The sequence below is a fragment of the Myodes glareolus genome, chromosome 24, assembly GCF_982192425.1.
Source record: "Myodes glareolus chromosome 24, mMyoGla1.1, whole genome shotgun sequence".
Lineage (NCBI taxonomy): Eukaryota > Metazoa > Chordata > Mammalia > Rodentia > Cricetidae > Myodes > Myodes glareolus.
The window spans coordinates 46,041,098-46,067,528 of record NC_142049.1 but is presented as its reverse complement, the minus strand read 5'-3'; the positions used below and the strand labels follow the sequence as shown (position 1 = coordinate 46,067,528).

General features: G+C 42.1%; 2 protein-coding genes across 4 annotated transcripts in view; both read right to left on the bottom strand.

Annotated features, from left to right (window-relative positions):
- Positions 1-4,846, bottom strand: part of Tsg101 (tumor susceptibility 101) — a 31,872-nt gene extending 27,026 nt beyond the window's left edge. For both annotated transcript variants that reach the window (XM_048427017.3, XM_048427018.3), the window contains exon 1: positions 4,706-4,846. In XM_048427017.3, the coding sequence (XP_048282974.1) occupies positions 4,706-4,747 (42 nt within the window). In that variant the 5' untranslated portion in view covers positions 4,748-4,846. The remainder of the gene's footprint in view (positions 1-4,705) is intronic.
- A 2,432-nt stretch (positions 4,847-7,278) lies between these two features.
- Uevld (UEV and lactate/malate dehyrogenase domains) overlaps positions 7,279-26,431 on the bottom strand; it is a 33,879-nt gene continuing 14,726 nt past the window's right edge. For both annotated transcript variants that reach the window (XM_048427032.3, XM_048427031.3), the window contains exons 8-12: positions 24,445-24,615; positions 21,160-21,333; positions 14,752-14,815; positions 12,107-12,230; positions 7,279-11,024 (exon numbers count right to left, since the gene is read on the bottom strand). In XM_048427032.3, coding sequence (XP_048282989.3) covers positions 10,857-11,024; positions 12,107-12,230; positions 14,752-14,815; positions 21,160-21,333; positions 24,445-24,615 — 701 coding nt within the window. In that variant the 3' untranslated portion in view covers positions 7,279-10,856. The remainder of the gene's footprint in view (positions 11,025-12,106; positions 12,231-14,751; positions 14,816-21,159; positions 21,334-24,444; positions 24,616-26,431) is intronic.

The following is a 26,431-nucleotide window of genomic DNA, read 5'->3' as shown; positions in this document are numbered from 1 at the left end:
CAGTGTAATGACTCTTTTTGCTAAATTATATTAATCATATCGAGAGCCCACATTTAACCTAGTATTCAGCTGATAGTGAAAGCCTCACCGCTAGTTTAACCTCTTGGAACTTCTTTGTTGCAAACCTGTCCACCTGACTTATGAAAGGTTCCATAATTTGTAAATGGATGCTCACTTCACTCTCTTGGTATATTTTAACATACATGATCCTTTAAATTAGTTGTTGTATCTAAAAGTTATGAGAGTCAAGATTTTTATGCTTTTTATCTCTTTAGCAAGTTCACCGCGGAGATGGTTGGCCATTCTTCTTCACTGGGAAGAAACAAGTGTCTGGGTGTCGGCAATCACTGTGTAATGTCGCTCTTTAAACCTACTACAGCTGTGGACATTCCACCACGGAAACAGTGAGATGTGAGCAGACCTGGGTATGTCGGAACACAAAGCGTGTAGGATTTTCTGTAGTGGGAAAAGAGGTCGTAAGGGTAGCATCCATGATTTTTGCCTCAGCAAAATCAGCCTTCATCAAAAGTGCTTATTGAAGTCATCAATGCCTGCTATATGGTCTGTTGTGTCCAATTCTGTCTTCATTTTATTTATAAGTGGTATTTGACCAAGTTGATTTCTTCTTCTTAAACGTGTTCATGGGTTGGTAAGAAGGCTCAGCAGGTAAAGGCAGGAAAATCTGAATCCGATCTCCCAAGACTCCATGGCAGAAAGACAGAATGGACTTCTCCAAGTTATATTCTCATCCCCATATGCTCACTGTTGCGTGTGTAAACACACATACAAACACACGCACATAAATGTAATGAAAAAGTTAAAAAAAAAGTTCTTCATTTGTTTTTTAAAGTATCAAAGCTTCTTTCTCACCCTTTGTTGTTTCTCCTCCTCCTCCTGCTCCTCCTCCTCTTCTTCTTCTTTTTGGTTTGTTTTTTTAAGACAGGGTTTCTCTGTAGCTCTTGCTGTCCTAGAACTTGCTCTGCAGACAAGGCTGGTATTGAACTCACAGAGATCCACCTGCTTCTGCCTCCTGAGTGCTGGGATTACAGGTGTGCAGCACCACCATCTAGCTAAATTGCATTTCTAAGTAGCATGGCATCTTGATGAAAACTCCAGTTCCACCGCCCTGCCCAGGCAGTGAGTCATCTCTTTATCCAGCATATCCACACTATATAGGTACCCCCACCTGTGGTGACTGACAGGCCTAAGGTCAACTGTCCCCAGTGCTGTGCTCAAAGATCGAATTTACTCAATGGGCCTGAAGTTAAAGAGCAGTAATGCCAGAAATTGTATTAGAATATATTTTCTAATTATTCTACCTTGGTAAATTTATTTATTGTTATTATTTATTACTGTAACTAACTTGCAAGTTAATTTTTTGGGGGGGAGGTTTCGAAACAAGGTTTCTCTGTAGCTTTGGAGACTGTCCTGGAACTAGCTCTTGTAGACCAAGCTGACCTTGAACTCACAGAGATCAGCCTGCCTCTGCCTCCCAAGTGCTGGGATTAAAGGCGTGAGCCACCACTATCCAGCTAAGTTAAATTTTCTTATAGGGATGCACACATAGCAAAAAGTACAATATATACGGGTTCAATATATCTGCTTTGTCTTGGAAAGTACTGCCCGTGGGTAGGGGAAGAGGGAGTACTGTGTATATCCAGTTGCTATTTTAACAGATGCATATCCAATGAACGTTAAACTGATTAGGAACAAAATTCCGTACCATCTTCCCAATTTTATTCTTCCCACATCCTCACTCTCGCAGCTGTACCAAGCCTTGGAAATTATCATTGAGTCTCTCTCTCTCAACCCACAGGAAATCCACCTCAGCATTACCTTTAAAATGTGTCCAGAATCTTGGACTGACGAGATGGCTTAGTGACTAAGGGCACCTGCTCCTCTTACAAAGGAACCAAGTTCAGTTCCCAAGACTCACATTGGGAGACTCAGAACTGCCTGTAACTCCAGCTCCGGGGGATCCAATGCCCTCTTCTGGCTTCTGTGGGCACCCATATGTACATTTACATACAGATGTATACTTAAAAATAAATCCTTTAACAAACATTAATGATACATCTATCTTCAGAATCAGACTTCTACCTTCACAGCTACAACCACGGTCTAAGGCAGCGGCAGCAGTGGAGGCAGCAAAGGCAGATGCTGTCTCCCTCCCACTCTTACACCTGAGCAACCGCCGCCGAGCAGTCCTGGTACCAATTGCATCAACTTGGCTGGGTGTTGTGGCTTATGCCTTTAGTCTCAGTGAATCTCAGAGGCAGGGGGATCTCCGCTAGCGGTCAGCCTGGTCTACATAATGAGATCCTCAAAATGGGGGAGGAGGAAGCTAGAGACATTTATGGTTAGAGGAATGCACTGTTCTTGAAGAGGACCAGAGCTCAGTTTCCAGTACTCATGCTTAAGTGCTTCACAAACGCCTGTAACTCTAGCTTCAGAGGGATTCAATACCTTCGGTCTCTGTGTGCACCTGCATTCATGTGCACACACCCATACATAAGACTTTGGGGGGTTAGGGGGATAGAGTTATACTGTGTAGCTTTGTCTGGTCTTGAACTCACAAAGACGTGCTGTTAAAGGCATGGGCCACTACATCTGGCTCCATAGACAAAATAATAAAAAAACTTCAATTGTTTCCTATCATAATCCAATCAAATGCCAAAGTCCTCACACTGGCCTGCAAGGTCCTCCGAATCTCCCACATCACCGATACTCGATGTCCTGCCCTGCTCTTCAGCTAACCACACCACTACCCTTTAGCTGACAGACCTCTGCTTCAAGCCTCTGCACTTGCTTCTCCTTTTCCTAGAATGTTCTCAGCCCAGATTACTCCCAAGCTCATTTCCTTTTACTGTCAGGTTCTGCTGAGATAGCACGGCTCCCTTCACTACCTGACAGAAAACAGCGGCTATTTCTTCCTGCTCTACTTTCTCTCCTCAAAAGCTGTTGTCAACTTTCCTGCACTATCACTATGACTTTGATAGTGTTGGTTTCTACGTGATTAAGTTCAGAAGTACAATTTTAGTCTAACTGTTCACACTGTTGCATCCCACAATTTATGGTACAAGAGCCCTTTTTTTTTTTTTTTTTTTAGATTTTCTTTGAGGCAGGGTCTCACCATGAAGTCCAGGCTGGCCTCAAACTCAGATTTGCCTGTCTTTGCCATATTCAGTTCAATAGCAACTTTTAATGTGACCACTTTCTTCTACTCAGTTAGTAGTGACTCATCTTCTATTGTAAACAAAATATTGTGCATAGAAACAGAAGGTTGACGGTATGAACAAAGTTATTTGCGTAAAGCAAAACTGACTTACAGTAGAAATATACTTAATTGATAAAATCACAACCAGTATTAATGAAAACCTGTTCAGGACGGGAGCTAAGATAATGTTCAAAGGAGAAAAATGGTCTGTAGTAATATTAAAACTCTCTCTCTGCATGGGCCAGACTATCTGATTCCCCAATCAGATGAAGTTAATGGGCTACACCAGGTTCCTCTAAAACAGTGGTTCTCTACCTGTGGGTCATAACCCACATTGAAAAACACAGATGTTTATGTAACCAGCCATTAAGGAGTCAGTAGCAAAATTACTTAAGTAGCAAGGAAATAATTCTATGGTTGGAGACCATCACAGCTTAAGGAACTGTATTAAAGGGTCAAAGCACTAGTAGAGAACCACTGCTCTAAAAGCTTAATTGGAGCTTTGAAAAAGAAATGAAGATAAACATCACTACATAGATAAGGTTTCCCCTAACCCCACTCTGTTATTAGGGATAACTACAGGGATTAGAAAAAAAAAAATCAAGACGCCTAAAAGATACGGTTAGACAACAACGAAAACATAGAGGTTTAGCCTTCAAGGACTATGGTGATGAATTTACTAGAAAAAGGCTATTTTTATTTATTTATTTTTAACATCATTTTTTGTTTGCTTTGAAACAGGGTCTGTATATCCCAGGCTGGTCTGGAACTCACAATCTGTCGGCCTGGGAGTGGTGGAATTAAAAGGCCTGCGCCGCCACGCCCAGCTTATTCGCGTTTCCTTCTAAACTGGAAACCTCTTAAAACTACGATTTCTATCCTTCTTGCTTTGATAAAAGTATCAAAGCCAACTCGATGAAATGGAGGAGTTAGGGCTCAACCATATTATATAGATTTTATTTCAATTAAATTTGGCAAATTAGAGAAAGCATCCCGGAGTCGGCTGTCCCGTGATTAATATGTAAAGTATTTAAAAGCCCTTTTAAAAAGTGAAAGAAAAAATCCACAACACCAGTCAAGCGATGAGAATTTTAAGTTCAACTCAAAGTAAACAAGCGAACAACTGAGTTAACCAGTTAATGCATGCAATGGAACAGAACTGCAGAGTTCGCCAGAGTGGGGAGGGGCTGGCATTCTAGATTTTCTGGCCACTCTACTTCAGCGAGTCAATTTCACCAACAGTCCCCGGCTTCGCCGGGCCGGGGAGAGACCTGCGGGACCGGATCTGAGCAGCGCCAGGCTCCAGCCCGCAGGACCAGGCGACTGCAGGGCCGCTCGGGACCGCAAGCAGCGCCGGGCGGACAGCAGTGGCCGCGCCAGGCACGATCCTGCTTTTGTTTATGGAGGCGAAGGCGGGAAGGGCCGCTCCGCTGAGGGAAGGCAGCCGCAGCCCAGCCCGCGGGGCCGCCCATTAGAAAGCGGGCTCACCTTGGACATCATCTTCTTCAGCTGACTCTCGGACATCGCCATGGCGCGCGCCTCCGTCCCCGCAGGCAGAGGGTCAGCGCCACGGGGCCGCCCCAGGCCGCCAGACAATCGCCGCCGCCCCGCCCCCGCCAAGCAGGAAGCCGGCGCGCCGTGCTTCCGCTTCCTTCGCGTCACTTCCGGGAGCGCCGCTCTGCGGCTGGAGCTGTGTGTGGGGTGGCGTTGGATCAGTTCCCACAGTTGCGAGCCGGCTAGATACTGAAGACAAGCCTTTTGGCTGGTCCCTAGCAAACCTTGTTTGGCAGTGTCCCACGGAAGGCCCTGGTCCTGCGCCACCCGCTTGACTAGCTTGTGGGCATTGATTTAGGCGACGATGCCCGACGTCCCTCTTGGTGTATCACATGCGTTCGAAAAAGCCTTTATGCTGTGTTCGCCAGGGCAATAAGGAGCTCTTTTTCTCAGGAAGACAGACAGTAATTTAATTATTATTTCCTTAATAATTCCTGTGAACCCACAATAAAGATAACACAGGGTGCAGTCGACCTCACAGGTCTTTGACAGCAGGCTTATTTTCAAATTAAAAAGAATTTTCCCCTTCGAACTCTGAGCTATCTCTCCAGAGTTAATACCAAAGATGTAAGGACCACAGACCCTAATCATCATGGCCAGATTAGTTGAAGCAAGCAATTAAAGCAATGTTTTTCATTTGTGTATACTGGCTACCTCACCCTAAAGCGGAGTTCAAGACCTTGGACACATGAAAAATAAGGGTTTGAATAGCTCAGGGGTGATGGGAAATTTGGCGGCTAAATAGGCAGGGTTATAGAAGCGTGCATAACAAAGTGGTCATAACAATCTCTTGTGAAACAAAGACGGGATTGCAAGGTGGTCATAACAAGGTAGTCACAACTAGGTAGTCACAACAGGTGGTCAACTTGGACCAGACAGTACAGAGCCATTTGTAGTTAAGGTTACAGGTGAGTTATTGCTCAATCCTTGATAAAGAGAGATTTAATTATAACTAGGAATGACCCTAGTTTGTCTTTACTATAAAATGGCTTTCAAGCCAGACGGTGGTTGTGCGTGCCTTTAATCCCAGCACTCTGGAGTCAGAGGCAGGGCGAACTCTGTGAGTTCAAGGCCAACCTGGCCTACAGTGAATTCCAGGACAGGCTACAAAGCTACACAGAGAAACGCTGTCTTGAAAACCAACAACAAAAAGATGGCTTTCACGCCTAAGACGGAGGTAGGCTGATTCATCACAAGCCCAATTTTCAGATCTTAATTACTTTGTAGAATATAAGAGGTGATATTCAAGATAAGCTAAATTTCTATTTCCAATAAAAGCTTGTTATAGTGACTGAAGAGATGGCTCAGTAGTTAAGAACACTTGAAGATCTGGCAGTGGGTTAGGTTTAGGTTCCCAGTTACAGGGGATCCCAGTGGCCTCAGTGGGCATCAGACATGCAGGTGGTGCACATACACACAATGTAGGCAAAGCGCTCATACCCATCATCATTTGCTGGAAGCAAAGACCTGTATTTTGAGATCTGTATTTTGTTTACCATCTTAAGTTCACAAGTAAGATATTCACCTTTGCAGGACAAGTTCTAGACCTAGGACATTAGCCTAGTGAGACCTGCAGGCACCAGGCTTTTAGAAACAATTAGCATTTCCTTTGTTAGTCAACAATCACAGACCCTCAGTATTTACTTATCAGTTAGGGATGTCTCCGGACCTGATTTTCAGTAGACCTGACACCCCATCCCTTCCCCCTTGCCCGGTTGCTATCACTAGGTGTAGTGATCTATAGTCTATAATTGAAGTCCTTGGGAGCCCTAGGCAAGACAATCAAAAGATCAAGTCCTGCATAAGCTTTAACACATTACCCTGTTTCAAAAATGTTTTCTTTTTTGGATTTTTTAAAAAAATTATGTATACAGTATTCTGTCTGCACATGTATGCCTGTAGGCCAGAAGAGGGCACCAGATCTCATTATGGATGGTTGTGAGCCACCATGTGGATGCTGGGAATTGAACTCAGGTCCTCTGGAAGAACAGCCAGTGCTCTTAACCGCTGAGCCATCTCTCCAGCCCGTAGTCAGTGTTCTTAACCTCTGAGCCATCTCTCCAGTTCTTTTTGAAAGTTCTCTATCTAATTATATATATGTATATATATATATATATATATATATGTATGTATATATATACACACCTAGTTCAGAAAACTTCTAAAGCTGTGTATTGTTTAGCACTCCTCCAGGTCATAGAAACAGCCACTCCAGTTAAAGGCACTTCTAAGTAAGCTGCAACTTTAAATAAGTTTAAAATTTTATATATATATAAAATAGATATTATATATAGCTAATATATAATCTAATATATCATATAATGCATATAATATAATATACATTAGAATATATTCTAATATATATAATTTAGAAACAACTGATAAAGGTCATTTTTTTTCATTTTGCACTTAAATGAATAATGGATGTGAGTGTTCTGGGAATGACATTAAAAAAAAAAACCTTTAATCTGAATGTATTTTCTTTCACTTAATCAGACATCACACAGTCCTTTTAAAGTCAAAATTTATTTTGTTCATTATCTTTTATATTTAAGGAACACAATGTATCTGAAAGTGAAAAATATACCAAACAGTATCAAAAAGCATTTTAACCCAAGCCCCAATAAAAATCATGAGGTACTGCATGATTTTGGAAAAATGAAAGTTGCCCCCTCCTTGTCAGATGGCAAGAAAAAACATTTTACTTAACACAGTATTTTTTAAAGGAGGAAATACATCTTTCACTAGTTTTTCAAGAAAGCTTGAATTTCAGAACATAATAAGGTTAAAAAAATGAGGCTTTCTAACGATGCAGGACTGAAACTTATGGGATGGTAGGTGGTACCTGGGAAGTGAGCACCACTGCACAGCCTGTGCTTGTGCCTCAGGTGAGAAATACGCAACCACTGTACACTGCCCCCGGTTTTCAGACTGACAGAATTTATAGGTTAATCAAGTCAACATCATCTAAACCATTAAAACATGTGGAGAAAATGAAAGTTACCAGACAGACACACTGTGATTATTGACCACCAACTCAAGGTGAGGTGGGGGTGATGGCGCCACCTGACTTACATGGAGGAATGTGCGAACAGACAAAGATTTCTGTACTATGGCCTTTTGAGGTTGAGATCAAACTGTAACAAAATACCTGGAATAACAGTGAGTGCTCAATAAATATCTGCTGTATTGGCATTCCTTATAATCAACACAGTTCTTGGCAGTTCGCTGTTATAACATCCTGCAGTTGGCTTATTGTTCAAGAGAGTTATTAGCTTTTAGAAACTAAGTTCCAGATGAAGCACAATGGTGGAGACCTTGCCTAGTATGCTTCAGACCCTGGAGGCCTGGCCTAGCATGCATAAGAATCTGGAAAACTTGCCTAGAATGCATCAGACCCTAGAAGACTTGTCTAACATGCATCAGAACCTGGAAGACTTGACTAGAATGCACCAGACCCTGGGTTAGATCCCCACAAACAGAACAAAACAAAACAAAAATTGTTGCTGGGTATGGTAGCCAGCGTTCACGAGGCTCAGGCAGGATGATTGCTGAGAGTTAGAGACTAGTCTCAAAAACAAATGAAGAGAGCCAGGTGGTGGCAGCAAAAGCCTTCAGTCCCAGCACTCGGGAGGCAGCGGTAGTAAAGATCTCTGAGTTTGAGGCCAACCTTGTCTACAAAATGAGTTCCAAGATAGCCAGAGCAGTTACACAGAGAAACCCTGTCTCAAAAAACCAATCAACCAACTGATATGGGATTCCCCTCTGTATGCTGTGAGTATCACTGGTCAATAAAGAAACTGGCTTGGCCTGATAGGGTAGAACAGAGCTAGGCAGGGAAAACTAAACTGAATGTTGGGAGAAAGGAGGCAGAGAGAAGCCATGTAGCCTGCCGGAGACAGATGTGCTGAAACTGCTGGTAGGCCACGACCTTGTGGTGATGCACTTAATGGTGATGGACTAGTCTCGGATATAAGAGTTAACCAGAAAAATGCTTAAGCTATTGGCCAAACAGTATTACAAATAATATAGTTTTTGTGTGATTATTTTGGGGCTGAGCAGCTGGAAACCAACAAGTGGCCCTCCTGCAACAACCAACAAAAATAAACCAAAAACAAATGAAGAGAAAAGAAATTCTATTTTAGGAATTACTGAATTCCTAATTAGTTATCACCCAGTAGAAAACACTAAAACACCTAAGAAATTGTTTCAACTTTACCTTCCTATCTCATATAAAGGTCAGTAAAAACAACACCAAAATAATCTACAAAGAGCTAATGCTCACCTCCTCAACAACCCCAAGCTTTGTGGTTCTGGGACCAAACCCAGGGCCCCATGCATATCAGGCAAGCACTTGAGCTACATCCCTAGCCTGTATGGCCAAGGTTTAACCCAGTTACGTCTGGAGGAAGTCTTCCTCAGCACGTTCCTTTTCTACTTCCTCAGCATTCGCTTGTCAGTGTAACTACCCAGTGTCATGACTCCTTTCTACCTCACAAACCCCTGAGCTCCTCTCTCTGAGCAGCCTGGATTCCAAACACTCTGGATTTCACTGTACTTAGCACACTTGCATTCATGTGCTATTTTGCTATTGTGTTCCCCTGCTAATCCGTAAGTACCAGGGCTTGTCCCTAATCTGGGCATGTTCACCAACAGTGTTTCCTTTGTGAGAAGCTCCTAATAAGCACTAGCTGAACGACTAAACAAACACCGTCTTTGGCACATACCACCTCTGCTATTTGCTTAGTCTTTGTGGGTAAGGCTAATCAATCTTTGTAAAAAATACTTTAAAAAAATATAGCCAGGTGTGGTGGTACATGCCTTTAATCCATGAACTCAGGAGGCAGAGGCAGGCAGATCTATGTGAGCTGGAGGCCAACCTGGTCTATAGTAGTAAGCTTCAAGACAGCTAGGACTACATAAAGACCTTGTTTAAAAAAACAAAAACAAAAGAAAGCCCCCATATGACAATAAAAGAATTCTTTCATAGTATCCCAAGCCTCAACTTTAGTTAGTGTCTTGTGACAACTTGGCTTTTAGGCCTCTAGGCTTCCCACAGCCTCTGTCGCTACCTAGAAAAGTAGAGGTTATACAGGTAAGAAACACTCCTTAGAACCCAGCAATCTCAGACACCTAAGTTCAGTTTCCTCCTCTGTAATGAAGATAAACAGTCCCAACCTCGGCTAGTCAATGTCAGAACTCTACAAATAAAGAGCTCACTATATAGGAGCTGTCCCCTGTGCGTCACAGCAGCCACTGTGCTGCTGCTCCACATGTTAACACTGACTGACCAGTCACCAAGGCACAGGCACAACTGTTTCTTCTAGGGTGACTAAGGCTCGCTCGGAAGCAGACGACCAAGGCCCCTCTCCTTTAAGAACAATGGTTTTTCATGAAAGCCTCACATTTGCTTTCGAAATATACTGCTTAGCTGTTACTCATTACCTATGGCCACAGAAACACGAATATCTCTTTTTCTACTAATATAGTTTTAAGATACAGTTGAGATCTTTTAGCCCAAGAAGAGGTTATTCTAGAAATTTTCAGAAAGGAAGTGTCATTAGAAATTAAATCATATATTATTTTTCATATATTTAAAATTCCATTTAACCAATTTAAATGCATACTAAAATCCTTTCTAATGTAAGTGAACTTGAAGAAGGAAAATCAAACGCTTAGCCATTACCATCAATGGGATGTTGCAGAAGAAGCAAATACATCCGTGAAGCTAGGAGTCTCTGAATGTACACCTGCCACAGGCTCTGTGCCCATCCTACCTTCAGCTTACCATGCTCAGAATGAGTGTCCAGTGAGAATCTTTCAGGCGTGCACGTATTTCAGAACATCTCTAAAGTGCTAGGTGTGCTGGTTAGGACATGCGATCTAAAGTGGCAGCTCTAAACAACAGTTCAGGTGTGTCAAAACTCCCAAGGAAATCAGATCCTCTCCCGTTCTCAAATTATAAAGCTAAGACGTCATCTACTATAAGGGCTGTTTGTGAAATACCAAGCTGTGGAAGTTGCCAAAACTGTGTGTGCTGGCAAAATTAAATAAGCTTCCCCCTTGAGGTGACTGCTCTCGGGCATCAGAGTTTCAGCTGTTGCTGGAGACTGTGGATTGAAGATCCACTGTTTTGGAGTGTCTCAGTCATTGTGTCTTCTCCTGCTGTGCTTTTGATGACTTCAGATACTCCACTGGTTCCCAGGATGCACGGCAAACTTAAGAACACTTCATTATCTAAACCATAACATCCCTGAAATGAAAAAGTTGAGATTATAATAAAGCTGAATTATACAAGATATTAAAATCATGGGGCTGTAGAGATGGCTCAGCAGATAGGAGTGTGGCCACTCTTCCATAGGATAAGAGTCATTCCCAGCACCCATGTCAGGCAGCTCACAACTGCCTGGAACCCCAGCTTCAGGAGTCATATCCTTCATGGGCTCCTGCATTTACATGTACAACCCTTGCCATATAATTAAAAATAATAAAAACAAATTTTAAAAGATAATGAAAAGAATTCTCCCTTGCTTTTCTAGTTATAGTACAAAGTGTTGGGGTTGGAGAAAACGGTTCAGTGGTTAAGAGCACTGGCTGTTCTTCCAGAGGTCCTGAGTTCAGTTCTCAGCAACCACATGGTGGCTCACAACCATCTGTTGTGATCTGATGCCCTCTTCTGGCCTGCAGGCATACATGCAGGCAGAACACTATAAACATAATAAATAAATAAATCTTAAAGAAAACTCAAAAACAAACAAACAGAAAAAACAAAGTGATACAAGCTCAACTTAATTTGCTTACTGATTTTCTAAACTCAAGTTATGACTCCAGAAAATATCTGATAGGAGGAGCCTGGTCAAAGATGCCCTCTTTGCAGGGAGGTAAACTACCTGTCTGCAGTATAGTCAGCAGGCTAGGGCTAATAAAGAGATGGACCATACAGTCCTTGGGGAAATACATCATGGGCTCTGAACCTAGTCACATACAGTAAGTTATTTTACGTTTTCTTTCCATGTTGTTATTTCCCTCCTGGTGTTCAAGAAAACCTGCCCCAGCATTTAGGCTTCATGTTAGCTGTGTTTGGGGTAAAATTTATGTTCTGGTAAAAAGCAGAAATGACTCTCTGACTCAGGAAAATAAGTTATATGAACACCTTTGCGATATCCCCCAAATTCTATGGGAGTGAAAGAACAAGCTGCAGACTTCCCATAGCAAAGCAACTCAAGACGTTCTGTTCTTACCCCAAAGCTGCCGGCGCTGACACAGCAGTGCTGCTGACTTTATATTAATATCAAAGATACCAAAGTCGAAAACACGTGAGTGAAAATAAGTTACCTTTGCTAGGGTTGATACAGAATGCACTTTCTTTTTATTGTTTACAATAGTATCCACCAGGTCAGCCACAGACAGTCCAACAGACCAAGATCTCTGACCTTTTACCCTCAACAGTTCCATGGCTCTAGATTAAGGGAGAGAGAGAGAGAAAGAGAATCTCAGAAAATATAAGAAGACTTGCCAATAATACAATTGTGACTTAAGCTTTTCCTAAGGTTTGAGAGCCACAGTTCACAGAGAAAACACAAATACTCTCATAGCATAAAAAGATGCTTACTGGCCGGGCAGTGGTAGCGCATGCTTTTAATCTCAGCACTAGGGAGGCAGAGAAAGCATGTCTCAAAAAACCAAATAAACAAACAAATAAATAAAAGATGCTTACCATCTTGAATATTTAACTAAACAATAGCTAAACAGTATCAGCTGGGTATGGTGGCACATGCTTTTTAACCCCTGAACTTGGAAGGCAAAGGAGTTCCAGGCTAGCCAGGACTAACAACAAAAACAACTGAACAAACAGCCATATAAATATCAGTTCAACGTGACAATGATAAAAAGAACTATAACTAGTTTTGGGGGTTGTAGGAAAAAAGCATTCCTACAGTCACTGCTCAGAGCACAAAGCAATGTCAGGGAAAACCGGCAGCATTGCTCTAGAAGCCCCTTCCTCACCCTTTGTCCTATGGCTCAAGTGTGCAAAGGTACACATATGAGCATGCTTGCTGTATTTGAGAAAAGCTTACCACATGCCTGCCACACCACAGGAAGATAAGGCTGGCACTGGAGAGGGCGGGGAGGTTGGGAAGCACATGCTGCTTTTCTAGAAGACAGCACCCAGTCCTTCTGGTGAGTAGCTCACAACTGTGAGTAGCTGCAGCCCCAGGGAAGCAGACGCCCTCTTCTACCACCCATGCACACACACATGCTTACATACGAACAAAAATCACAGAAAAGGAGGGAGGAGCCAGCTATTTTCAGACCATTTGTTATTGCACCGTCAGCAACAATGCTCTCAAGTCTGGTGTGGTAGGAAAGGGTAGATTTCAAACTGTCAGCCTGTGAGTTTTAGCACATGTAACAGTTTGGAGGAGCAGTGAGCGAGGTAATTACCTGCACTGACAGGCTCCTCCGAGTTGTTCTGTTTGGATGGCGGTGGAGATTAAACTCAGAGCCATGGATGTGCTAAAAGACTAAACTCCCATGTCTCACACCAAAGCTGGTGCTGACACAGCAGTCCCGCTGCTTTATAAGATCAGAACGGAAATAAAGTCACCTCTCCTGAAGCTGATAAAGAACGTACTCTTCAAGAGTCCACTAGGAGCGATGGTGCCCAGGACCCAAATGGTGATTCACAACTGCCTATAACTCCAGTTCCAAGGGATCTGATATCCTTGTCTACTGCTGCCTGTGTCAGACACACATGTAATGCACATACATACATGCAAATCCTTATACATATAAAACAAAAAAAATTTTAAAAAGAAGGTAGGCTTACATGTACAATACAGAGGGATATTTAATTTTACAATTAATCAAGCGGCAGGATGGTAGAGATAGTATAATCTACTAAAAATAAACACTGTATGTGCAGAAATACTACAAAGTTGGAGCATGTGGATGTTAAACTGGTTGTTTCTAAAAGATGGAATTATCTCAGTTTTTTACTCTCTATAAACAGCAGTGGTTTTTGAAGTTTATAATTGGCATACTTTCTTGTAAAAAAAAGTATATAAATTAAAACTGTTTCATTTTATTCCATTTAAAAACTATAGGGAGCATAATTCAGTGGTAAACACATGCTTAGCACATCATGGCTCTAATTTAATCTCTGGTGCCATTAAAACTAAACCAAGCTGGGCAGTGGTGGCGCACGCCTTTAATCCCAGCACTTGGGAGGCAGAGGCAGGCGGATCGCTGTGAGTTCGAGGCCAGCCTGGTCTACAAGACAGGCTCCAAAGCTACAGAGAAACCCTGTCTCAAAAAACCAAAACCAAAACAAAACAAAAACCTAAACCGAACAGCAACAAAACAGAAGAAGTTATAACTCAATAATGCAGGCTGTCTTGCATTACCTGCACACTACTCTTTCTAGCTGCTACATGTGCTAAACCTCACAAGATGAAGATCTACAAATCCACACTTTACCACCTCACCAGACCTGAGGGGAGTACTATTTGTGATGATGGAATAACAAGGGGTCTGAAAATAATCTGTGTGTAAACCCAACGGCCAGGACAAGCCCCAGGGGGCCTCCAGATAAAGTGTGTGCACTGCACCCCCTCTCACAAGACTGGGAAACGTTGATCTTACACTGATTTCCAAATGTATCCATATGTATTTAGTCTGTATCCATTTCTGGGTGCTCATAGAGACGAGTCCTCTTTCCCATTAACTTAGTATTGGATTAGACGTAAAGGAGGCAAACCATTGCTTGAAATAAGGACATTGCTTTCCTTTAAATGTCTAAACGAGCTTGCAAAGCACTCCTAGAGGTCCAGGACGACCGCCCTGGTCCCTGTACTTCCAGACTTCCCGTTACTTAGTCTTGTGTACAGAAATCTGGTAAGAACCTGCTGTGTAAACAGCTGCCATGTCAGCTATGAAGCACGTGACTTAGCTAGATATTCAAAAATTTTCACCGTTACCTGCCGGACAGCTGTGCCAGAGAGCTATGATTCATTACCCCGTCTCCGCCACTCCATGAGCACACTAAAATTAAACAAAGAATTAGTTATATTTTGCCAATGATATGTGACAAATGACCGAGAGTGATGGCTTATGCTTTTAAATGCAGCCATCAGGAGGCAGAAGCAGGAGGACAGATCTCCTTGAGTTCAAAGCCAGCCTGGTCTACACAAGCTTCAGGACAGCCAGGGCCACACAGTGAAACACTGATTACAAAACAAAAATGGTGTGACAACTAAAGGACCCATCTTTTTGTAGTGGCTCACCCTCCTAACAACAGTTACTTTTCCATTGACAGCACTGAATTTTCTGTGCCGATTTTGACCCTAAATCTCCTGAAAATGTGATCCCTAAAGTCTACATTGTGGCTTCTTTACCTGTCCTCACTCAGCAGCAAAGATCCACAGGGGCCACCCTACTGTTCAGGCAGCAAGAGCTGCTTCCTTGGGTGGCTGCAGATAATAGACTTTCAAATGCTGTAAGCACTTCACATTTGTTCTGCTGGAAAGCAAGATGACTAATTTGAGGAAAAATGTTGTGACCTCTTTTGGGATGGAATTTCTACAATCGTAGGAGAAGCAATGGCTTCCAGGCTACATGCATCCTCTAACCGCAGTGTTCACAAGGCAATTAAACAATCTGACTCAGCACAAACAAGCTGCAGCTTTTAGAGCATGATGGGACTGGAAACCTTCTCTCTGCATACGCCATGCATGCCCACAAACTGGCTATCTGTGCTGCTTTTTAATACTGGCCTGAAACTGCAACATTTGAACCATCCAGTGTTCATCTACAAAAAGACACCTTTTAATATAAATCTGTTCAGAGTAGGCAAGCAAAAATACATTTGGTTATAGGAGAATATCTTATGTCTAAGATTCACATACTCTAAACTTCATTAAAAACAAACAACAACAAAAACAGACTATTTAGGGCGTCAGCCACAAGGGACTTGGCAATATGCGAACGCCACCCTTCTTCAAGCTGACTGATTATAAGCTGCCCTGGCACACGGACCACTTGCTTCTCTTTTGTGTCCTCTTCAGTATATTTTCTTTTTTTAAAAAATAATTTATTTAGCTTTATTTTTATGTGCATTGGTGTAAAGACATCAGATCCCCTGGAACTGAAGGTACAGTTTTGAACCACCATGTGGGTGCTGGGAATTGAACCCGGGTCCTCTGGAAGAGCAGCCAGTGCTCCTAACCTCTGAGCCATCTTTCCAGCCCCTCCAGTATATTTTCTATTATGGTGCTGAGGACAATCAACCCCACACACCATTCAACGTTATATTTGGTAACAACAGCGACAACAACAAAACAGACTTGTAGTAGTTGAGGTAACAACCACGGGAAGCTTCAAGCTGTTCTTACCCCGCTGGGACTGAACCTAGGTCCCTGCTCGCTCTGGGCAGGCGCTCCACCACTGTACTCTACCCACTCTTGTCTCCACCTCCAAAACAACAGCAAAACCCAAGTCCCGTTTTGCCAATAAAAAAGAACACAAACACAAGAACTGCGACACGGAAAATATAGATACGTATGCGGGGCTAAGAAACTTTTTATTTATTCTTACTGTGTTTTTGTTGTTCTTTTGTTTTTATTTGAGACAAGGGCTCACTGTATAGCACTGGCTTGCCTGGAACTCCTTTTGTAGACCAGACTGGCCTTCAACTCCCAGAGATCCTCCTGCCTCTGCTTCCTGAGTGCTGAGATTAAAGGTGTATACCACCATGCTGGGCCCAAGAATTTTAAAATGATCTACTTTAAAGGGTTATATAAGAATTATTTACTTAAGTTTTAATATGTTAACAATATTTAAAAACTGGGGTATGGAGAACACTTGGTAACTGAAATATAGTTTTATAGACTTTGAAAGGATGAATAAAAATAGCAAGATAGATATGAGAAAAGATTCATAAAGAAGACAAAATAATCAGAAAATTATGAGTATTGCTGCCAATATGCGTAGTTAAGATGGGGCAGATGAAAAAATAGGAATCTCATATCCTATTCTTTTTTTGTACTCATATTTTTAAAAATTTTGTTTACTTATGTACGTGAGTGTTCTATTTGCATGCATGACAGAACAGGGCATCAGATCCCATTATTCCAGGATGTGAGGCACCATGTGGTTGCTGGGAATTGAATTCAGGACCTCTAGAAAAGCAGTCAATGCTTTTAACCCATAAGCCATCTCTCTAGCCCCTTTTTTATTTTATGATTTCCTTACTTTATGCCTGTATCTGTGTGTGCATGGAAGCTGTGCTGCAAGAGGCCAGAAGAGGGCCTCAGAGCCCCTGAAACTGGAGCTCCAGGCAGTTGTGTACCATGTGGTGCTCAGAGCCAAACCCAAGCCCTCTGCAAGAGCAACCAGTGCTCTTGACCACTGAGCCAGCTCTCTTTCCTTGTGCATCTCACATCTTTTAACCTTTCCTCTCTTCTAAGCCCTGACCCATAGTTAAGAGAGAAAATGTTTAGTGTTCAAATCTGCTTATCACAGAATAAAGTAAGTTAGGATTTACTTAATTACTTCATTTTCTGTTTTACTGCCCAACCCTTTACATCCTGGTGTAGATCCATTTTTTTAAATAAAAAAATTTAAATATTTTAAATTATTATTTAAAATAATTCATTTAATCATCTTTATCTTCTAGTCCCCAATCTTCAAAAACAGGCTCCAAAAATTTTTATGAAAAATGCCCATGGGGACACAGGCTGTAGCTTGGTCAGCAGCGGGCTTGCTCAACATGTATGAAGGCCTGGGTCAGACCCTCTGTACTGAGTGGTGACACACACCTGCAATCCTGCCATTAAGGAGGTAAAGGGAGAAGGGTCAGAAGTTCAAAGGTCATCCTCAGCCACATAGCAAGCTTAAGGCTCCGCTGGGAACACGAGACAGTAAAAACACTGACTATAGGATCGCTCTTTACTATCACACACAAAACCAAACCTGTGCCAAAAGAGATGACACACTGTTCTGAGGCCCAGCCCTCAAACTGCTGAAATGCCATGCAGTGATCTGCGTTTACATATGATTTCTATACCAGAGTTTAAAGACAGCAGCTCTTGAGCAAATGTTCTGCAAACCATCCTACTTGGTGCAGAACAAATGACTGATTCAATCCAAAGTAGGAAAGCATTCCAAGCTGAAGGAGATGGCCATTGTATGAAGAACAAGCATGCATCATAGCATGGTGATGATGATACAACAGACATTAGGGGCACACAGCATGCTATTGCTTGTAATATATGCACAAACTCACCTAACCTCGCTCTGGGGAACAGACACTTATGCAGTCATGGAGGTAAGCAGGAACTAGCTAAGTGAATGGGTGTCGGGGAAAGGAAGCAGCAGGTACAATCAGTGTGAACCACTGTAAGTGGCCATCTGGCTAGCACCAAACACCTGGCAGAAGGGCAGCTGAAGCTGAGAAAGGAAGCAGGGAATAGAGCTGAAAGGTCTTATTTACCCTCGGACTCCTCCCTAGGCTGTGGCTATCACTAAAGAACTAGAAGATAAGAATTTTACTTAGACAATTCTATTCTTATAACTGTTCCCAAGACCTAATATTGTTCCACTTCCAAGTGCTCTTTCACGTCTCCTTTTGCTGATTCTTATTCATTGCAATCTTGGAATAACAATTCATTGAGTATTTACTCTGGGTCAGGCATGGCATAAAATATTTAAGTGACATTAAGTGACAGCAAGAAAGAGCATCTTTAGCATCAATTTAGAGCAGCTCTCATTGAATAAATCACCCTCAGCAGCTCCCTCATCCTTACTGGGCTGTGTATTTCCTCTTCTATACATTTAGAAAACAGGCGCTCAGTCAGGCGGTGGTGGCGCACGCCTTGAATCCCAGCACTTGGGAGGCAGAGACAGACGGATCTCTGTGAGTTCGAGGCCAGCCTGGTCTACAAAATGAGTTCCAGGACAAAGAAGCCCTGTCTTGAAAAAAAGAACATTGGATTTAATTCCCAGCACCCACATGACAGCTCATTACTGTCCATAACGCTAGTTCTAAGGGATCCGACACCCCACACAGACATGCATGCAGGCAAAACACCATGCACATAAAATAAAAATAAGAGAAAACCACTTCTTCCTTACCAGGATATTTGTAAAATTTAAGTAGGAAACCTTATGAAAAGTACTCCATAAAAATGATAATAATTAAAAATCAATTTTAATTACATTACCGTTGTCACTTTTGCAAAAATTATTACCAGTTGGTTTCTTACATGCAGTCAGTAGAGGGCGCCTATGATCCATTTCTGCCTTTAGGGCCATGTAAGGAAAGCTAGCCATGTTTATATGCCACTATGAGCAGGAGTTGAAGACTGTACAAAGGTGAGAGTCAGGGGTGTAGTTCTGTGGTTAGAGTTTGTCTAAGTAATTACAAGGATCCCTGGAATGGATCCTAGCACTAAAAGAGACAAAACAAATAAGCCAACTGATTCTTCCTAGACAGTAAGCAGGACGATGGCCTGGGGCATATGAGTTACTTCCGTGGTACATTCATGAGCGCTTGCTCTATTAGGTATGTAGGGGCTTCCAGGAGATGGATCAGCAGTGAGCACCATAGTATCTTAGGCAACACAGGTGAATATCACAACTTTCTGAAATAAACCCCTACATTTGGAACTGGAGAGATGGCTCAGTGGTTAAGAGCACTGACTGTTCTTCCAGAGGACCTGAGTTCAATTCCCATCACCCACATGGCAGCTCACAACTGTCTGAAGATCCAGTTGCAGTAGATCTGACACCTTCACACCAATGCACATAAAATAAAGTTAAATAAACCATAAAATAAATTTTAAAAAGAGGCATGCTATAAATCCCTATATTTGAGATAAAAGACCATTTATTTTTTTAAAAAACCGTACTTTTAAAAGAGATTTTTAGTTATTCTTGTTTAAAGAACTCAAATTCCATTAAATTATTTTTCTTTCTTCACCTAGACATACTAGATGAAGATATACTTTCTCTTTGTGAGTTCTGTAAGTTGTTACACATATGAATGTATTCTGTCATTGTTAGGAATAGCTCATTGACTATACTACAAAGACTATGATGGGGTCAGGCATAACCACAGTACTGACTGCCTAATACAATATATTTTAAAATGTTCTTATTCAACTCAATATTTATTATACATGAAAAACTTCATCTTCTTAGGGGGACTTGCTAAATACAATATGATCTATTCTATACTTGAAGAGAATGCACGAGCATCCATATCTTAAGGCCATCCGTAGGCAGTTCCTAGCTAGTGCCTCTGCCTGGTTCTGACTTCCCATTCCTGGAATGTTTTCACCACTCTATACTAACTATTCAAATCCTACCCATTCTTTCAACACCTAACTGCCTTTACCATCATTCGAGGTACTATAGGAACAGTATTCTTCTTTTCCTAATAATCCCAACGCATGTCAAATGCATGTGTAAGTGACTAGGCACCAACACTTAGTCAAAGAGTATCCTGTACCTTGTCAGCTGACGTATGGTACTTCCTTCTCTCTAAAATAGACTGTGTTCCACACCTCCCTTTCCATGGCAGCTAGAGACGCAGCGAGTAAGCGTCAACACTCACACTTTTGTACACGGGTGGAAGAGATGAAGTCAGGGCAGCCACAGTGCTGTCTCCTGAGCAACCTGGCTTCCCAGCATGGAACAAGGCATAAAGGAAGGCATCTCAGATACAGAAAGCCTTCTTTTGGGAGAAAAAGAGGGTTTTGCTTTTGTTTCCGTACAGAGAGCTGAAGTTATGCTTTTGTGATAGGGAGAGAACGAATAGCTCGTTAACAAAGCCATGGGCTGAAAATTCATTCAAAAAAAAAAAGAAAAAGAAAAGAGAGAGAGAGAGAAACAGGAAGCATGCATTTAGGAATGAAGACTGAGCTTCAAAGTAAAAAAGTTGGATGTGGAGAGAGTAATGGGGACTTCTAAATGCTTCAGGTATTGAAAGGCTTAAATGGAAAATTAAAACTTTTAAATTAATTCTAGACTCCAAAATTCAATTAAAAATATAAAACTTGACAAAGGGGTTCTTTCCTTAAGCTCAAGGAAAACAAATATATGAGTATAACAGGGGTCAAGTTGCAGTTCAGTGGTAGTGTACCTGCCTAACACACTTGAGGCCCTAGGTTCAATTCCCATCAGCACACAGACACACACACAAATATGCACACATATGCATTAACACACACACACACACACACACACACACACACACACGGCAAATAATCCTCATGAAGGCTCATTAACAGAAGGTACTCACTAAGCTCCACAATTCAAGGTCCTGAATAGATCCGAATGTCATGACGTCAGAGAATCAGCAGAAAAATTAATAATGCTGTACTTACCTTTGTTTTCTCCCTGTTCACCAATAACCCATACTTCTTTGCCTGGGGTCTGTGCCTTCAAAACATTCGTAATAATGTATTGTAATCTCTGTGAATCCAGATTGCATCCAGTCCCAATCACTCTATTTGCAGGAAATGTGCTCAGTTTCCATGTCACATAGCTCATGATTTCCACTAAACAATACAACAGAAAGAAAACTTAAAGATTTTTTTTTAAATGTATGCTTCTCACCTGCTCACAAGGAAAGCCCTGTTTCACTGGAGAAGGGAATCAGAGTCTCTACAGACTTTGGAAGTCTTAAATGCACTAAAGCGTTATACTCCCCAAGGCAGGTCTTGTTACACAGCCTAGCTGGCCTTCCTCCCTCCACTCCTGAGCACTGGGATTTCAGAAGTGCACCAACATGGCTGGGAGTATGTTTATAAAGTATATTGAAAACACTAGCCAAGTTGAAGCATTTTTATATAATTTTCTCGTGAAACAAAAGTTGTTAGGGGTAGAAAATAAGATCCCAGAACAGTTAAGCAAGAAAGGTGAAAACTGGACATAAAAGCAGGAAAATCATAATTTCATTTCAATAAAGCACTAATATTGGTGTGTGTGCGCGCGTGTGTGTGTGTGTGTGTGTGTGTGTGTGTGTAAGTGTATGAGAGAGAGAGAAAGAGAGAGAGAGAGAGAGAGAACGCGCAGGCGTGTGCACATGCATGAACATATGTGAAGGGTTTTGAACCCAGGGCCTCATGCACTCGAGGCAAGCACTCTATCACCAAGATATATCCCCAGCCCAATAATCTCATTTCACTCATAAATTTCTTCTGTTTTAGGCTTAAATTAAAATACCAGTTCATATATCATTATGAGTACAACATTTTGAAAAACAAAAATGACAACTCCCTTTTTCTTATATGACAGAAGTGTCTCCCAGAATATAGAGACCAATCACAAATGAAACACAGAACTCTGGAACATTTCAAACACAAGCTCACCAGCTGAGCTCAAACCACTAACTCTTTGGAAATATTTATTTCCTTAAACAATCTACAAAATATAGAACACTGAAGATGAAGTGAGGGTGGGTGAGGTGGCTGCCATTTAGCCTGACAACCTGAGCTCAAGGGCCAGAACCCAAAGTGCGGAAGCAGACCTGTTCTCTGACATTCACAGTGGGTGCGTGTGCACACATTCACAGAGAAAATCAAGGAAAGAAGTTTCTTTGGATGTGCAGTGTGCTTCCTAACATCTTTGCAACACCAGAGACTCAAGTTCTTACACGTAAACACCACTACATGTTTCTCTTGGGGATTTTCACCATTTTCTCACTGAAGGAGGTATGGCTAACAAATGGAAAATAATACCACATTTTGTCAGCGGCCACGTCAGAGGAGCTGACAATGGAGCGTTCAGAGTTCAATGCACTGAAGCCCTGGGGAGGAACTGTCTCTAGAATGCCCCTTGCTGCTGCTGTTCTGCTGTATTTGGCACAGTGATTTACTGTGTAAAAGGATCCCACTGTGATTGTTTCATGGGACAACCCCACTCCTCACTGGGCAATTTAATTACAGATCATGATGAAGATGACTTTTATAAGAGCAATGACGCTTAGCTAAATCTATGATTTAATTAAACTTTTTGAGTTAGCCTAAAAGATACAGCTAGTGTCTTTTATGGGAACGTTAGTAAAGATAACTAAGGTAATGGTTTAGGCTATTCTGCCTAAGTGCTCCAATAAAAGACACAAAAACAGGCTAGAAGTTACCTTACTTGGTCAGATGTGAGATTTTCAGAAAATGAAAATGAAGAACAAGGAAGTTTCATGCATTACAGACCCATGAATTCTGCCTGTAGAAAACAGGCTGATGACTAAAGACAGCAATTTATGTCCCCACACCCAAGGTTAGGCCTGAGTTCCCTGGTCAAGTAGCTTACAGAATTAATCACAGGTTTTGGTATGCACCTTGGAAAAAACAAAATTGTGAAAGGAAATTAAATGACCCAAGTGTGTGTAAAAAACAAAGAAAAATAGATGGTTAGCTAGACCACTTGAGTCAAGATTTTTTTATAGGATAAGAATTGCGGTCAGTGGTGGTACACGCCTTTAATCCCAGCACTCGGGAGGCAGAGGCAGGCGGATCTCTGTGAGTTCGAGTCTAGCCTGGTGTACAAGAGCTGGTTCCAGGACAGCCAGGACCACACTGAGAAAAACAAACAAAGAATTTTCTCCATGGATACTGCAAACAGCCACCTGCCAGGACAAAAGGAACCGACTGAAACACACTTGGCTTGCTGCAAATTTAATCATGGCTTTGGGGTGAAGATGTTATGATGGGAAAATTAGTACAAAGAAAATGTTTAACTATATGTGGGCTTCTAAAAAAAACATGTAATTTGTGATCTTAATGTGATTCCTTCTTACGTAAAGATTTTAATTTGTTTTTGGGAAATATGTTACTTGTGGTTATGAGGTAATCTTTCCTTGCATAGAAATCTTTGTTTTAGTTGGTATAAAAGGGATAAGGAGAAAATACAGAACAGAACTGGTGCGGGAGAATTGTCTGTATTCTGCCAATCATATTTTAAATAAATGCTGATTGGCCAGGCAGGAAGTATAGGCGGGAAAACCAGACAGGAAGTAGAGGTGGAGCAAAGAGAACGGGAGTATTCTGGGAAGCAGGACGCTCCCTCTGCAGTTCTGCCCAGATCACCGGAGAGGCAAGATATAAGCTGCCCCACTGAGAAAGGTACTGAGCTGTATGGCTAACACAGATAAAAATAATGGGCTAACATAAGTTATAAGAGCTAATAAGTAGCCTGAGCTAATGGGCCAATCAGTTTATATTCTTATGGAGTCCTCTGTGTGATTTTCTTTGGGGCTTGCCGGCTGTGGGGTACTGGGCAGGATAGATACCCCAACAAGCAAGCCCCATCATGTTACACAGAACAAGCAACAGAAAGAAAATAACAAAATCAAGAATTAAGCTTTGACCCTCAGAAAAGTGTCCTATGTGTGTATGCAGCTTTGCCAATGCCACACCTCCACTCCAGTTTCTCTGACCTGCTGAAAGCTGGTTTCCTTGCAATATTTCATGAAAAGCTGTGATCTGTAATCTTGGTGATAACAGTTATAAGTAGTAATTGTTAACAGTATATAGTTGTACAGACTATCCCTTGTAAGAGCAGTCTTACTAAAGATTCCTTTATATAACAGTGCTTTGGCTTTTTAAAACCAGCAATGGCAACTATACTGATGATCAGGACCATCATTTGAATTGAAATAAAGCCTTTACCTGGTTGAGATGCAACAAGCAAGACAGCATGTTGACTGTAATGTCCCAGAGCTGGGACAAGAGCTCTGAACATGTCCACATTGTTTTGCACGGCATGAAGGTAGGATTCAGAACCACCCAAAGAGTTGGCTGTGAAGATCACCACCTTGGAATGAGCAGAGGCAGACAAATCTGATGAACAAAAAGAAACAGTCTGAGTTCAAGATAGTCTACACTAGTGCTAGTACATGATAAAAATGCTTCTCCAGTGTGTGAACAGAGAGCCTTCAGGCACACACGCCCCTTCAGCTGTCAGTCAGAACACGGAAGAGCAACAGCACGGATCCCAGGGTACACAGTTATGATCCAGCACTCAGGACATAGAAGCAGAATGGCTTCAAGGTGGAGGCCAGCCTGGGATACGTAACAAGACAGGCAGGAAGTTAGAAAGAGCCAGCACCAGTACACAAAGACTGAGTTTTCTATGTGACTCACAGCTCTTAAAGGGGAAATGAGTAGTATGCTGTAGGTAAAATGAGCAGCCACTGGCTTCTGTACTGAGCCTGGGAGCCTCAGGATTCCTTCCAAGTGACTGTGCTACAGCCCGGGGAGAGCGGGAGGACTGAGCAGCGAAGTGAAGGGCTTGGGTAAGTCAGCAGAGGGGTTGGAATTCAGGCCCAGGCAGACTGGTTTCAGACTCTATGCTAACCCCACCCCCCAAGGAAAAATGGTACTGGGAGAGGTCAGGAAGCTTAAACAGAGCATCAAAAATCAGTGACCAGTTCAAGTTACATCACCACACCTTGGCTTCAACCCAATTTGCCAGACTCTTCCTCCTTTTCCTCCTTTGGCTTTGAATGATAAAAATGTCCTCATCCTCATGGGTAATTCTGAGTCCTTGCTTGGTGGCAAGTACCATGTACTGTACATTTCTCCCAAAGATTCTGCTCTTTAAATTATTTCACCAATTATCAATGGCTAACGAGACGCAAGGAAAGAAGGATTTCCTTAGGTCTTAAACAGTCTCTTCCTCTAGGGTTGGGGACTAACCAGTACTCTTACAGGATCTGAAGAGTTAAAAGGTCCCTTAAGAACCTCAGGGCCTGGAACAAGAGAAGGCTCCCCAAGGAGCCTCATGGGGCCATTAAAAGAACTACAGTGCTCTCTCAGAGGAGGAAAAGGAGCCAATTGTCTCCTCCAGGGACTGAAGGCCTATTGAACCGTGACACACTATTTTTAGAACAGACAGGCAAGTCAACCCCCCCACCACCACCACCCTCAGTGCATCTTAGTTGGAGGAGACCTAAGGAAAGACAAAAGAGCCCACAGCACTGTGGCGGCATGGGTAAGATGATCCTCTTTGTAAACTGGTAAACATGTTTTAGGGGACACATTCATTCACAGATCTGCTTTTAATATATTTTGATTTTTAAAATGTATTTGTTAGTGTCATGCATCTGTGTGTGGGTGCCATGCATGTGGGTGCTCATGGAGGCTGTTGGAATCCCTAGAACTAGAGTTATAGGCAGTTGTGAGCTGCCTCACCTGCACGCTAGGAACCAAACTTGGGTCCTTGCAACAGTAGTATGTGCTCTTATCCACTGAGTCAGCTCCCAGGCTTGGTGAGCTTTTTAAATCTATGCATTCCTAGTAAAATATTTTAAACCCAGCAATCCCTAAATATGGTATTTATCTAGATAAGCATATCTGTACTAATACGATGTTACATACACTATAAAATGACGCTGTTTTTGAAAAGGCAGAAGCCTAGCCTTGGTGGCAGATGCCTATGGTTACCACTAAATGGGAGAGGCAGGAGGGGCAGCAGGGAAACAGCAAGACTGAGGCTCATACACACAAAAAGGGTTAGATGGCAAAACCTTTTTCTTTTTCTTTTTGTGGGTGTGGGATTGAATCCAGGGCCTCATATATGATAGTTAAGTGTTCTATACCCCCGACTGCCTAAAATAGCATTTTTCAAATCTGATTTATTGCACAACAACCTTTC